The sequence below is a fragment of the Mastigoproctus giganteus genome, chromosome 1, assembly GCF_048544385.1.
Source record: "Mastigoproctus giganteus isolate SK-2022 chromosome 1, ASM4854438v1, whole genome shotgun sequence".
Taxonomy (NCBI): domain Eukaryota; kingdom Metazoa; phylum Arthropoda; class Arachnida; order Uropygi; family Thelyphonidae; genus Mastigoproctus; species Mastigoproctus giganteus.
The window spans coordinates 53,141,452-53,156,973 of NC_143575.1; the positions used below are offsets into that span (position 1 = coordinate 53,141,452).

Consider the following 15,522-nt stretch of genomic DNA (forward strand, 5'->3'; position numbering starts at 1 on the left):
AACCATCCCTTTATCCATTGTAGCAGCTTACCCTTAATGCCATACCTCTCCAATTTATACAGCAGTCTTCCATGTGCAACAGTATCAAGAGCTTCCTGAAATCCAAGTATATATCAAAATTATTTTTGACATTCAGTTCCCTTGTGACCACATGGTATCCAATAAAATTGGTCAGACAAGACCTCCCTTTAACAAACGCATGCTGTGTCTTAACTATTACTGCGGTCTTGCTATATGATCCTGCAATGCCTATTTAACAAGTGATTCCATTAAAAGGTGACACAAGTTAAACTTATGTCACTTTTTGAACTCCCTTTGTGAATTGTGATACATTTGCAACCTCCAGTCCATGGGACCTACCCTGAGTCCAAGGAAGCTCTCATAATTATGGCTAAGAGTTTGCTTACCTCCTTTGCTGTCTCCTTTGATCCCATCCACGCCTTTTTTATGTTTAACTTCAACAATTTCTCCTCCACTTTGCTCCCTGTTAGAGTTTGATAAACTTCTGGCACTCCCCTCATTGAATAACTTCTCGTGTGAATGTAGAGGCGAAATACTCATTCAGTTTATCAGCTACTGAGCATGATCATCCATAGTCAACCCATCTATGTTAAGTGGTTCAATCTTAATTATCCCTTTCCTTCTAGAGTTTCCATAAGTAAAGAACTCTTTGCTGTTTTTTCTTTGCATCCTTTGCCAAAGATTTCTCGTAATCTTCCTTCGCCTGGCTAACCTCCTTTGTTATTGTTTACAGACTAGCTTACAGCTGCCATAGGCTTCTGTGTCACCTGATACTTTATATGCATCCCATACATTTTTCTTCTCTGCAACGAGCCTTATTAATTCATCTGACATCCAATTAGGCCTGAACCTTGAACAATATTTCTTAGTAGGAATGTAAAACCTAGTAGCCTCCAAAATTAAGTCCCTGAAGGCTTCCCATTTAGAATTCAACATTGGCAACATCATCAGTTGATCCCACTGTACAGGATTTTAAACTGCCTGAGACTCCTGTAGCCTTTATGAAAACAAAAGCCCTTCCCTTTAGCCTTGATGGTAGTTACATCTTTAAGTAATTCCGACATCAGTACATTGTGATCGCTTTCACTCAGTAGTTCCTTTATCTCTCCAGGACTGAATTGATTGACAAGGTTCTCATCATATACACTCCCTCCTATCGTGTCTGGGCAGAATTGTAGACACTTTCAAATTCAACTCTAACTTGCGACTTTTTTTCAACATTGACCTGTACTTGTTGAGTAAATCTGCAGATCTCTTACTCTTAATGTCATTAATTCCAACGTATACACCAATATCACCTTTTGTGTCCTTAAAAGATGATATCTGCTCTACAACATAATCAACTTTTGCCCCTGTCAGATATACCCTGGTTCTGTTCCACCTATCCTTCTTGCATAGTATATTCTCCATCTCCCTGACAGTAGTGACCAACAATAACTAGTTCCTGTGGGACCAGCGCATTCTGCTTTGGAGATTTCTTCTGTGTTGCCTGATACACAGGATTGAGCTGGGTAGCTGAGAGCTTGATGGGCACCTCATATTAATTTCTTCAAGGACATTTACCCTACACCTCAAGCTCTCATGGATGCCCATCAGAATGCTGAGTTGGCACCTAATTTCTTGACATCTAGCACACACAAAGGCATCCTCCTTGGCTAGATCATGTCCTGTTTTAGAAAGGTCAGTAAACATTTCACACATTTTTTGAGACTGTGATGCGTTGGAGAATCGCCCCCTTTGTTTCTCCCCCGAGTCACAGTACTCTCGCTAGTCTGGGTCATGATTTCTGTTTAAATACAATTTAATTAACAATGAAATTTAATAATATTTTTGATTAATTGATTTACTATAATAAGCTAACAGATTCTTAATACAGTGCTTCGTATTATGCCATCTAGTTTTATGTTATACCTTACACTATCAGTTCAAGATATATATACGTTTCACTATATTTCTTATCGACTACAATATGGGGGCTAGTTCAACAATATTGGTGCCAACACCAGGAGTCATAACTTCCAAAAATATCTAGTTAGAAGCTAATGAATGCTACTAAACCTACTTGATATCTCTGTAAAACACAATGTAGTATGTTAATTAACGAAGAATACGGTAAAAATTAAAAATACTTATTCCTTTACAGCAGCCAAAAATCCACCGACTGTTCTCTTCCGCAACCAGAGCCCCTTGTTTTTGATGGTTCTGTTATATCCTGATTAGTAGAAATTCACAGTTACATTAGCATAGAAAATTCAACAAGCTTGGAAACATTGATTTAATAAAAATCCACAGCTGAACCATTGCTAGCCATACACACAATTGAAATGAACTCCAAGTCACACCAGATCCAAACGCCAACTTTGTATCTAGTAGAATAACTGAGAGAAATCTCTTGCCAAAGCTATTGGCCACAACTTCTGTCAAATTTTTACTTCCACCTCTGTTACAGTCTGATGGTTCTGTTATATCCTGAACTAAAGATAAAGCCAACTTACTATCATCCTACTTTTCTGCTAACTCTTGTATTGACTTTGATAAACCATCTATCATACCCAATACGCTCCACTCAGTACCTCCTATGGTTCCTGACAGAACAATGTTAGAATAATTCTGAGAAATCTTAATGCCAAGAAAGCTCCAGATCATGATGGCATTTCTCCACTTGTTCTCAAGATCTGTGCTCCTGAGCTTACTCCCATTCTGTGTCACCATTTTACAGTTTCTTATTCTTAAACAATTTCTATTGTTTTTCCTTCTGCTTAGAAATTTTCTTTCATCCACCAATTATTAAAAAGGATGACAAATCCCTACCTTTGAAATTATTGCCCCATTATACTTACTTCTGCTTTTTCCAAAGTAATGAAGAAATTCATCAATCACTGACTCTCAAAACCTTCTATCCAATCAATGATCAGCAATGTGGATTCACTGGTGTTATATTGGCTTGCATTACTCAAATTTGGAATTAATTTAATGGAAAAGAGTGGTGAAACTCAATTAGTTGCTCGACATTTCTAGGGCTTTTGATCATGTTTGACAAGCTCCCATATGGCTTGCTGACTTCTTGTAATTGGGCATCCAGTTTTCTCTCTGAATGCAGGTGATAGTATGTGACAATTTTGTCTTCTAACTTCCCAAAGGTTTGTTTCTTCTACTCTTTTTCTCTTATATATTAATGACATTCTCATTGGACTGGAAATTCTATCCATAGTTTTGTTAATGATAGCATGCTACATTTTGCCTTTCAGTTTGAGAGCCTGCTTTACTTAAATAGCTTCAAACTTTAAAATATCCACTACCATTTCCTTAAATATTGATCTCTAGGTAATTCTCCAATGGGAAAACGAAAACATAGTTAACAACTTTGCTCTGTCTTACTTTTCTCAAAAAAGAGTTTACTGTTCCCATGCTCATCTTCAATGACACTTATATTTCTACAAGATCACATATCTTTACCTGACTTCTGATCTCTCGCTCTCTCTCTCTCTCTCTCTCTGCCTGCATAAGTGGGTTTCCTCTTTTTACTTATGGCATTACTTTTCTTTTGGAGAGATACACACTCTCTGCAAATCTCAAATTCATCTTACTATGGAATCTGTCTGTTCCTATCATGGTATATTGTTCCCACATCTGAGACAGTGTTCCCATAACCTCTCTCAGACTTCTAGACTCCATTCAAAAGACGGCAGCTAGGTTAATTAATGACCCATCTCTTACAAAGTCTCTCCACTCTGTCTCATAGACATTCTGTTTCTGCAGCATGCCTTTTCTGTAGATACTTCCATGGGCTTTGTTCTTCTATAATTCCCCCTCTCTCATCCAAACATGTGCCATAACTAGTCAGCATCCTTTACTGACCTAGCATGCATTAAAAAAAAGGAAGATAATTTTGAATTATCCAGGTTTACTGCTTATAGAGAATAAATCATGAATGAATAAAGAATTATCAGAACTATTTTAGCCTGCAAAATTACATCATCAGTTAGAACTGGTTACTTTAAGTTATTAGATGCTTTTAGATATCCCATTAAAGTTTTACTTTGTGTGTAGATATATTTTATTATTTTTTATTTAATTAATATAATAAATGAATTTAATTAAACTTAACATTAAAAAAAGCTAACTAATATAAGAAAACCCTTGCAACATCAAGACTTCATTTTAATAGAAATTACAAGGGGCATTCAATAAATTATCTACCTACGTATGAAGGAAATAAGATAGAGGCAAAAATCTATTTTTATCTTTCAGTGTAACTCCCCTGAACTTCAATACCCTTGTTCCATTTTTGTTGGCCAGGAGGAAATACCAAACAAATAAAATTATTTGCCCTGTCCATCAAAGAATGCAGAAACGGCAGACTTCAGTTCATTATCATCAGCAAAGGGACATCCACATACGTTTTTCTTAAGGTGTCGGAACAGAAAAGTCACTGGGGGTCAGATGCAGACTGTAAGCTAGATGGGTAAGTTATGTAAATTCACAGTCTCTCAAAGCAGCAACAGCGTGTGACCTGTGCACCGTTGCATTGTAATGAAGGAGCAGCACACCTCTGAAAAGTTTTGCCACGGCATTTTTCCTTTATGATATCCCTTAGTGTCAGTGATTGTCTGCTTGTGTTCCAAGTAGTGAATGTACAAAATTCCTTCAGCATCCCAAAAAAATGGTGGCCATAATCTTGCCAGCTGAAGATGTCCAAAATTTTTTGGGTGAGGGAGAATCCTTGTGCTTCCCCACTGGTCTCAGGATCCCAGTGATGAACCCATGTTCCATCACCCCTAAGAATTCTGGAGATGGAAGTTTCAGGATCCCTTCCATAAAGCTCTGAATTCTCCTCATAACACTGTACTGTGAATTGCTTCTGCAAAGGAGTCAGAAATCTGGGGACTTGCCTTGCACTGACCTTAGTCATCCCCAAATGTTGTTCATGGAGAATGGTTATGATTGTTCCTTCCGATATGTCATATTCCCTTTTTTGTTTAATTAATATAATAAATGAACTTAATTAAACTTAGTATTAAAAAAACTAACTAATATTAATATTAATATTTAAAAAGCTAACTAGCTTGACACATTTCTGGAGTGGTTGCTGTGACAGGCCTTCCTGGAAGTGGATAATCTTTGATGGACTCTTTACCCTACTTGAATTGTTTTGTCCATAATTTCACCTGGTACTCTGAAGGTGCACTGTTTCCGTACATAGCTGCCATTCTTTCACGAATGGCCTTTGACCCATTTCTGTTACAGCAGCACAACCAAAAAACATAGAGGGATCAAAAGTAGAACACGATACATTATGAATCATTGAAATATAACTATAGGAAGTACCTTAGGTAGATAATTTATTGAATTCTCCCTCATAGATTGATGCTACAAAAATTTTAAGAGAAACAGTTTAGAATGTTTAGCATGTGATGCCTGTCTGTGTTGGTAATGCCATTGTTAAGAAATGATTATACACATATGCAGCAGGTTATATATCTATACTTATTGCTAACTTTTTTGTAGCCTACTTGTGACAACCACGATGATGGGGAGACATCAGCAATTATTCTCTGTAGTGTGTGTGGAAATCTCTGTGCTGACTGTGACCGCTTTCTTCACCTGCATCGTAAAACCCGTTCACATCAAAGACAGGTATGTTACTAGATGTAGTATGTTCTTATTATAAACAGTTATTCTGATATTGGGAAATAAATCCATTCTGAACTATAGAATCAACAAAACTTTCAGTATTATCAAATATTTATTTCATCAAATGTTCTTAATTATTACCCAATTGATTCATTACCATAATTGAAATTTTACTGACTGTATTAGTTATTACCAAGTTGATTCATTACCATGAATCAACTTGGTAATAACTAATGGAGTAGCAGTCACGGTAAAACCCCTCAATGACTACTACCAGACAAAATATGTTATTTAAACTGATTCCATTGCCCTCACAGATAGCACAGTTGGTAGAATCACCACCCTCTCTACACCAAGTTGAAAATACCTGAGTTTGAATCCTGTCAATGTTGTGAGAAATTTTTATAGGCATTTTTCACAACATGGCTGAGTTAGTCGGTCTCGGGCAAGGTAGTGTGGTTTTTTTCCCTTCTGGAAACTTTAGTTTTTCATCCAGCAAATAGCTTGACCACAGAACACATGCAATTTATAGACATAATATATATGTTGCAATATGGCCTAAGTTCTAGATGTGCCTAAAACCTACAACAAACAAACTGATTCCATCAGCCGAATCATGGCATTGCATAATTCCTCCTATAACGTTCACCCTTTTTTAAATCAAATTAGCGAAAATTGAAAAATGCCGATCACTTTTTGTTGGGTCCCGGCACGATTTCATACAATGTTAGCTTCACATGAACATTTGGTACATGAATTGGCCAATAGAGCTGCGAAAACTCCATCCACTTCAGATTTAGCTTGTATCCTTGTTGCATAGATTGTTCATTCAAGGAATATCTTCCATAGTGGAAAGCATAATAGCACTCTCAAACTAATAATAAATTTTCATTTTAAACTAGATCCAAAAATTTTGGCCATCCAGTATCTGAACATAATTATGAAAGGAAGTTGGCCTTGTAAAGGGCAAGAATAGGGGTTTTTTTTTTTTTTTTTTTTAGGAGCATTATCAACTAAGGCTATATTGCTCCGGGATTTGCGGTGGTCATTCCCTGACCTTTCCGCATCCTCCGTATTTGGTGGTGATGGGCTCGAACCTCGGTCTAATCAAGAAGCGTGTGGTACGCACTGCTGCTCTTTCCCACCTGGCTACGGAGGCACCTGCAAGAATAGGATATATCTATCTGACTCATCTCCATCTACTCATGAGCAACTTAAATTTCCACATCATTCAAAATATCTAACTGTTAAGCACATTTTACTGACTGATCCTTGCACACTATGGCCATAGTTGCTAATGCACCTAATAAATTCCTAAACAAACAAACAAACTGATTGACCCTACTATCAACATCCCTGGCTGATCTTTGAGAACCAGTGACATTACAGCATCTCAATGATGATGAGAAAAACATTACTGAATTTTTTTACTTTCTGAAGATAATTCGAATATTTCATTAATTCTGATTCAGACTTTGTTAAATTAAAGTCACCTTAAGAGTGAATAGGTATGTTGTAGCCAAAATTGCTTATGCACCATTAAAAACCTCCACAACACACCCCCAACAATTGAAGCACAAGTGCCATGTTGTAACAGTATTCAGCTGCATAACGTAATCAAAAATGGAAATGATCATTAGTTAGACTGGGCCCCTGTAGCAGATGTAGAAACTACCTCCACTGTTTACTGACACTCACTTTAACCATGAAGAATATATAGCTGCAGGTTATTCCCCTGAGAAGAGTGCTATCCATTCTGTAAGCTACAGTGATAAACGTCAAAACAATGTTAGCTTCACATGAACATTTGGAACATCAGACAAACTATTTCTCATTCTCACATTACAAATCAGCTACATCTATTTTAATAGAGGTAGAATTTCAGTTCATGCAGAAAATATCAAAATTTACTAACGTATGAGGAGTGATCATTTAATTCATTGACTGGCACAAGGTTTTAAACTAGATCCAAAAATTTTGGCCATCCAGTATCTGAACATAATTATGAAAGGAAGTTGGCCTTGTAAAGGGCAAGAATAGGGTTTTTTTTTTTTTTTTAGGAGCATTAGCAACTAAGGCCATATTGCTCCGGGATATGCGGACTTTCCATAACTGCTGCTAAAGGTGCTCTCCCTGATCACTTCTGAGCAGACTCTGTGTGTACTTCTTGAGCTAGTGTTGTGTGAAGAGGTTTTATTTTTTTTTTTTATATAGCTGCGTGTAACCGGTGATTTGTTATTGTGTCAGATATGGCTTAAATGCATCGGAAACAGTTAGAGATGAGTGAAGTGTATGGTATGACAGCCATATTTAAATGGCACAAGCAATGCACAGCCATGAGTCTGTTGCAGATGACCCAAGACCTGGTCAGCCTTCCTTCTCAGTAACTCCTCAGCAAATTGCAAAAAGTTCAGGAAACCGTGGATGAAGACTGGTGAATTACACTTTGTGAAATAGGTGTTAGAATGTCCATTTCATACGGTAATGCTCACAATATTGTGAAAGATCATACATTTTCACAGTATTGTGAAAATATCACGAATATGTGACTGCTGGATTCCACAATTTGACTCTAGAACAAGAACAGCAAAGAATAGACTTGTGCAAAGAAATGCTTGATTGTATTGAAACACAGGGTCAAAACTTCTTAAATCAAATAGTGACTTGTGATTAAACTTGGATTTTTCACTATGATCCAGAGACAAAACAACAGATGAGTGAGTGGAAGCATTCTGATTCACCAAGACCTAAGAAATTTCAAGCTTCTCATTTGGCTGACAAACAAATGCTTGTGTTTTTTGTCATAAAAGGCATTCTTTTTGCACATTTTGTGCCTTGTGGAACTGTTATGAATAAGAAAGCATACTCTGAGGTTCTCAGAGTAATATTGTGCAGCCAGTGATCACTGCCATAGGTGCATATTTCTTCCAGTTTCATGACTGAAAAAAGCTCTGAAAGGCAAGCATTTTGCTTCCAACAATGATGCTAGCAGAGCCACAAAGAAGCACTTCACAGTCATTCAAAAAATGTCTTGCAAAAAGAATTTAATCTGTGGGTACAACGGTGGCAAAAGTGTGTAAAGTTCAAGAGAGAATATTTTGAGAAGGAGAAATTCACAGACGATGACAATTAAGATAAGATCTTGCACCAGTCTGCGAATTAAATGTTCGTCCCTCATACTATGCTAAAATTAAGAAACATTACTTATATGGAGTCCAGACCATAAAAAAAAAGTAAAATACAGTCGGCCCTCGTATAACACGTGTTTGCATTACACGAATTCGATCATACACGATTTATAAATAGGGGAACGATATCTTATATAACACGAACTGAATTCGCTTATGCACGATTTGCCTTTGTGTTTACAAGAAATGGCAGTCGAACGCGGAATCACCCCAACCGAACGCAACACGATAGGAATGAAGAAGATTCTGAAAATGTATTTATGTGTTTTATATCAGTGAAGGGGAAACATATTTCACCATAATAACGTAAAAACCAACACAATTCCAGCTATCGATATAATCGCAAATGCAATTAGATGGAGTTTACTACCAGTTTATAACAGGTTCCACTAGCAGAAATGCAACTGGAAATTGTTTTTATTGTTTTATGGTAGTAACCTCCAAAAATGTGCTTTAGTAAAATGCGAGGTGTTAATTAATAGTGTATCTCGGCCTTTACGGTGTTCTTTATTCAGTTGCTATACGCGCGCAGCTTTGTTTATGTGTATCAAGCATGCCTCCTCGTTTTGTAATTGTGCTTTATTCCCTAAAAATTAGTAAAATACTTAAAAGGTGTGAAAAGGAAGTGCCCTGGTGAAGACTAGATTCAGAGAGAAAAAGAAAAGCAATATCGATAAACAGAGACGGACTGGGTCAAAAATTCTTACCCGGGAAAATTTATAGTGGCCTCATACTACGGTTTATGGCCAAAATCACACCGGCCTCCGGCCCACCGTGGTTTCCCCCGTAAGGCTTATGGCCAGTCCGCTTCTGTCAATAGAGAAAAAATATGAAACTGTGAAACGCTTTGAGCGAAATGAAAGACCATGTGATATTGCACGTGCTACAGACCTGAACGAGGCAACGCCGAGAATTACAAAGTATGCAGAGAAAATAAAAACAACTTTCATAGCGGAAACAACTCAAAGTGTAATTAAAATCCATTAGATTAAGACACAAAGAATTGGAAGAGATGGAACGGCTGTCATCTCTTTGGATAGAAAATCAAACAATAAGCAAGTTTGCTTACAATAGAAGCAAAAGCATTAGCAATATTTTATTACGACTTACATATTATAATTTATACTTACGTATTATAAAATACGTAAGTATTTTATTACGACTATTTTATTTAATATAATAAATTTTTTACGAATAAAATACGTATTTTATTCGTAAAAAATACTTTTTTAGTATTAAAAAATACTAAAAATACTTTATTATAATATAATATTATTTTTATTACGTATTTTAATCATTATAAAATACTTACGTATTTTATAACGATTAAAATTACCCGATTATTTATTGTGTTTGGTAATGTTTTGGTTCCAAATGTGTGTTCAATCTTGGGTGGTCGGCACCTAACCCTACTTTTCCCATAGGGCCTGTTGTTTATATTGCACGATTTTGCATTGCACGAGGATTTCTAGGAATGCAACTATTGTGCTATACGAGGACAGACTGTACTGTGCACTGAATGCTGGCCATATAAATCAGAATTTTATTCAGCTGTACAATAGCTTATTGATATGTATCATATTGAAAAGTTTATTAAATAACCTTCAAAGGATATGTCCCTAGGATTTGTGAAAATCTTAAGGCCAGAGTCCAATTGGAAAAAAAGAAGATATGTGGACCATCTAATGTTTTTACACTACCAAATTCTACTATATCAACCTTTTAATATATCTAGAACATAACAAATTAATACAGACTGATGTAATGCATAATCTTTCACATAGGTGGCATTAATCTGTTCTGATTTTATTATAACCTTAAGTTATCTATGATTTTAAAACTTTTAAATAATGCTTCGCCTAACATGGATATATATATATATATATATATATATTCTATTGCTATTCTATTCTATTAGAATATATATATATTCTATTCTACTTCTATTGCTATTTTTGTCTTTATTTATTTAAAATACTCCTTTTCACTTCCCCATCCTCAATTTAATATACCATTTGCTTGTTCCAAATTTATTTTTTTAAAATACACTGATTTCTTATCTGTACAAAATTAAATCCTACACTGAATTCCACATATTTATATTAAACATATTGATATTAACCATTTTTATCCCAACACAATACTTATTTTTATCTAAATATATTACACTGCATTACACTAAATATATTACACTACAGTATAGACCTTGTCTATACTGTAGTAAAAAATGATAATTTCATTTCATTCTTTTTTGCCTTTCACTTTTCTTCTACTACTATGGACAAGTATAGAAATGCAGTTCCTGATACATGGTCAGGTGTAGTCCCCTGATGAAATATCTGATCACGTATCATTATTTATTTCTGCTGACATCAGATCAAGCATTTTTACATTACCTATATTAGGCCTTTTAATAAAATTGTCCCCCCCCCATATCTGATGACAACTATACCATTTTCATTTTATTTTTATTTTCATTTTTATTTGCATTTTATTAATATTTTGTTGTACTAATTTTACTTTACAGGCAATTCAGCCCTCAATTTACTTAATTCATCATAACCTTTAGGATATTAACATTCTTTCATCTTTCACTAATCTGCTACTCTTTTTCTACTTTCTTCACCCTTATAGTTACTGGAACCTTGTGTAACTTTCACACCCATTTATACTTACTCAATTTAATTTAATATTAATACAAATTACATATACTTTTGCATCCTTTAATGCTGTTTTGCGCTTTTAGGTGCATCTGTCAAACCTAATTTTATTAATCTTGCTTTCACCGAAACCATTTCATCTAATTTACCTCTTTAAACTTTTCTTTTAAAGAGTTACATTAAAAACCTATTTATATATACAGGGTGTCTCAAAAATACCTACCTCCTTAACTTAACTTAATCACATAGGAACCTATACCCAAAAACATCACAGGAAAGTAGTAGCAGAGGCATAAGAAGCAGAAATGACAAGACAGTAATTAGTGGCAAACATTTATTTGACATAATATTAACAATGGAGTACGAGATGGATGCATTTCATGATGTTACAACAGATGCTCGAAGGTTCCACCATGAGACGCGATGCATGCGTGACACTGACGCAGCATGGATTGGCGGACACAGTCGAACACACCTGGAATTTCTTTGACGGTAGCAGCAGCGCAGACGAGTCTCGCCACGAGATCCATTTCCATCTCCACAGGTGATTCATACACGATAGATTTGAGAGCCCCCCATGGAAAGAAATCAAGGCTCGATAAATCAGGTGAGCGTGGGGGGGCCAGGCAACGGGTCCACCACGGCCAATCCATCGACACCCAGAACGCCTGTTCAAATGGTCACAAACACACCTTCCATAATGGGCAGACGCCCCGTCATGTTGAAACCAAGTGTTGCATCTCACATTTGCTGGAACATCGTCAAGTAACCCTGGTAGAACTTGTTCAAGAAAGATCCGATATTTAGCAGAGTTCATGAGGGATGGTAACAGGTATGGGCCGACTAAACAGTCACCGACCATACCTGCCCACACATTTATTGCGAAGCGATGTTGTGCCGCATGGGGGCACACACCGTGTGGGTTGTCATGAGCATTGTGCTGATTGAATAAGCCTTCCCGAGTGAAATAAGCCTCATCCGAAAACATAGGCTGAAAAATTCAAGTCTTGAACACTTTCTTGGAGAAACCACTGCGCAAAAGCCACACATGCAGGATGATCTTGGGGGAGCAGTAACTGAACCCTTTGGAGATGAAAGGGGTGTAAGGAAATGTCGTGCCAGACATGCTGTACACTGCAACGAGACACTCCTAAGGCAGAGGCAACAGCATGTGTGCTGGTAGTAGGATTATTCTGGACGGCATTCAACACACTTTCTTCCATGGCGGGAGTTCACGTCGAACGTGGTCTGCCTGCACTACTCCTGTTACCTCTAAATGACCCATAATCGCACAAATTTTGATGCACACATGCAAACGGTGGTCCAGTACATGTCTGTCTGGGAAGTGTTCTCCATAAATTCGTTGAGCGGCTCATCCATTGCCCTCTGCTAATCCATACACTAGGTGCATGTCTGCCAGCTCACAGTTCGTATATCGATGCATACTCTTTGTGCGCTGACTACTGCTTGAATGAGTAAACCAGAAATTTTCCCTCTCGCGAACTGATGAACAGCGTCGTGTACTGGCGTATTGTGACATTTCCGGTTATGGGTTTCTATGCGATTCACATTCCTTTAGATGTTACCTACCTCCCCTAAAAGTTTGTACTAATATTTTTGAGACACCTTGTATATATATGTATATATATATGTGTGTGTGTGTGTGTGTATACTCAAAGTTTTATGTGTGAAACAACTCAGCTTTATTCTTATTTTTATACAGATATATAACTTTATTTATCATCAGTTTGCTATACGTAGAACTAATAATTTGAAATATGTATACTAATTGTATCGAAAATAATAATGTTCTATAACGAAATTCATTGTTGATTCTATCAGTATAGTTTTTTAAGAAAATAAACACATATTACTTGATACCTTCTGAAAGTTTCAGGGACCCTCTGGAACTGGTCTATAGACCCCCGGGGGTCTGAAAACCCCAGTTTGGGAAACGCTAATTTAGATGAGTATCTCTGGGTTATTTTGGAGTAACAACTGAAAGCCAGACTGTGCTGCCCAACTGTAAATAAACTGTTTGCAGCCTCAAGGAATGAATAGCACAAAATTTTTGTCTGCACAATGGATCTTGTTAAAAGTACAGATAAAGAAGCACACTTTATTCTTCTTAGCTGGAATGAACTGATGAGAACATATCCATAAAACTTGCCACAACAAGTTTTAAAATGTATGAAAACATTTTCCAGTTTTGTTCTTCAGCAAAAGGCTGTACTTTTTTACATAATAGTTATTTTTCAAAGCACTGAAAAAATAACCTGCAACTATCAAAAACAAACTTAAATAAAATTCATGTAACTATCAGAAGAAAATTAAATGGAGTGGCTACCTAATAGAACAGAGTGGCTTGTAATAAAGCCGTGCTTGACCCTGGAAGTATTGTACCTAAATATAACCTTACTGCACTGATGCACACTCCTTGCACTAGACTATCCTGGCATGTGTAACAGTAGGGGAAAGGTGTTGCTTGCCACTAGCTGCTGGTACATAACTTGCAAAGAGCTTTATGGTATAAGTAATCTTATCATAATCTATGTATAAGTATAGTGCAAAAGCATCAATAATACATAGCCAAATCTGAATTAACAGAATGTTAGCAAAACGGCATCGTTTTAAGTTATATCTCATATTGTGAATAGCTTCACAACGAGTTGCCATGATATTGCACTACTTCTAATAAGTAACGTTTCACCTGAGGAGAAGACTAATGTTACTTATTCTCAGATGGATACCACCAACCAGACCGCACCGTTTCAGGACTATTTGGCCCTTCTTCGGTGGGTGGGTAGATACCCTGTTTTGCTAATATTCTGTTAATTCAGATTTGGCTATGTATTATTGATGCTTTTGCACTATACTTATACATAGTCTAGACTTTTCCATAGCTTGAGGCTTCAGCCCTAAATTCTTTATAGTCTAAACACATCATACACCATCAGGCATCTCTCATATTGTGCAGTTATACTTCATAACTGTTTTGCCATCATTGCATCACTCGGGTACCTACCCACCCACCGAAGAAGGGCCAAATAGACCTGAAACGGCACCAGGGGGAGCCTGATGATGTCCGGAGTTTCAAGGAATAGGTAACAACAGTCCTTCTCCACTGAGGAAGCGTTGCATATTCGCGGAATTTGAGTTTTTGAGTGGTGTGAGTTGAAGGAGTTACTGTCCCTTTCATTCTTCTACATCGTTTCTTTTCCTCTTCCACTACTACTATTACTTTCCCTCTACCTTTTTTCTTTTCTAAGTCTAATAGGGACAAGTGGATAGTCGAGTTATTATCCCACACATATACAAATAGCCCTGAAACGGTGCCTTCTAGGTGGTGGTATCCATCTGAGAATAAGTAACATTAGTCTTCTCCTCAGGTGAAGCGTTACTTATTCGAAGTAGTGCAATGTCATGGCAACTCATTGTGAAGGTATTCACAATGTGAGATACAACTTAAAACGATGCCGTTTTGCTAATATTCTGTTAATTCAGATTTGGCTACGTATTATTGATGCTTTTGCACTATACCTATACATAGTCTAGACTTTTTCATAGCTTGAGGCTTCAGTCCTAAACGCTTTAGTCTTATCATAATCATAATGGCCTTTTTTATCCTGTATTCATTCTCTTGTGCTGTGAAACCCTAAAAACAGTATCCTGCGTCTGTTATAATTATGTTTATTGTAGTTCATTTGCTTTGTTTTTTCAAAAATCTTAGTTGTTTTTTGGTTTTTTTTAAATCTAAAATGCATGTTTTTTTCTCTAAAATATAGTTATATTTTTAAGGTATTCAAAGAAGAAGAAGAAGCAATTAAAGTTGATTTACATGAAGGATGTGGAAGAACTAAGCTTTTTTGGGTAATGTCTTTAGCTGATTCAAAAACTCTGAAAGCTATGGTGGAATTTAGGGAAGGAACCAGAGGTTAGATAAAGCAACTTTTATATGTAGTAATAATACCAGAACTTTTACGGTAGTTAAATATTCTACTTAATTTATGTAAAACAAC

At 36.4% G+C, this 15,522-nt stretch overlaps 1 protein-coding gene across 4 annotated transcripts in view; it reads left to right on the forward strand.

The window, feature by feature from the left end:
* Positions 1 to 15,522, forward strand: part of hiw (MYC binding protein highwire) — a 1,043,263-nt gene that overhangs the window by 927,561 nt on the left and 100,180 nt on the right. For all 4 annotated transcript variants that reach the window (XM_090372846.1, XM_090372865.1, XM_090372875.1 and 1 more), the window contains 2 exons: positions 5,530 to 5,658; positions 15,302 to 15,437. In XM_090372846.1, the coding sequence (XP_090228972.1) occupies positions 5,530 to 5,658; positions 15,302 to 15,437 (265 nt within the window). The remainder of the gene's footprint in view (positions 1 to 5,529; positions 5,659 to 15,301; positions 15,438 to 15,522) is intronic.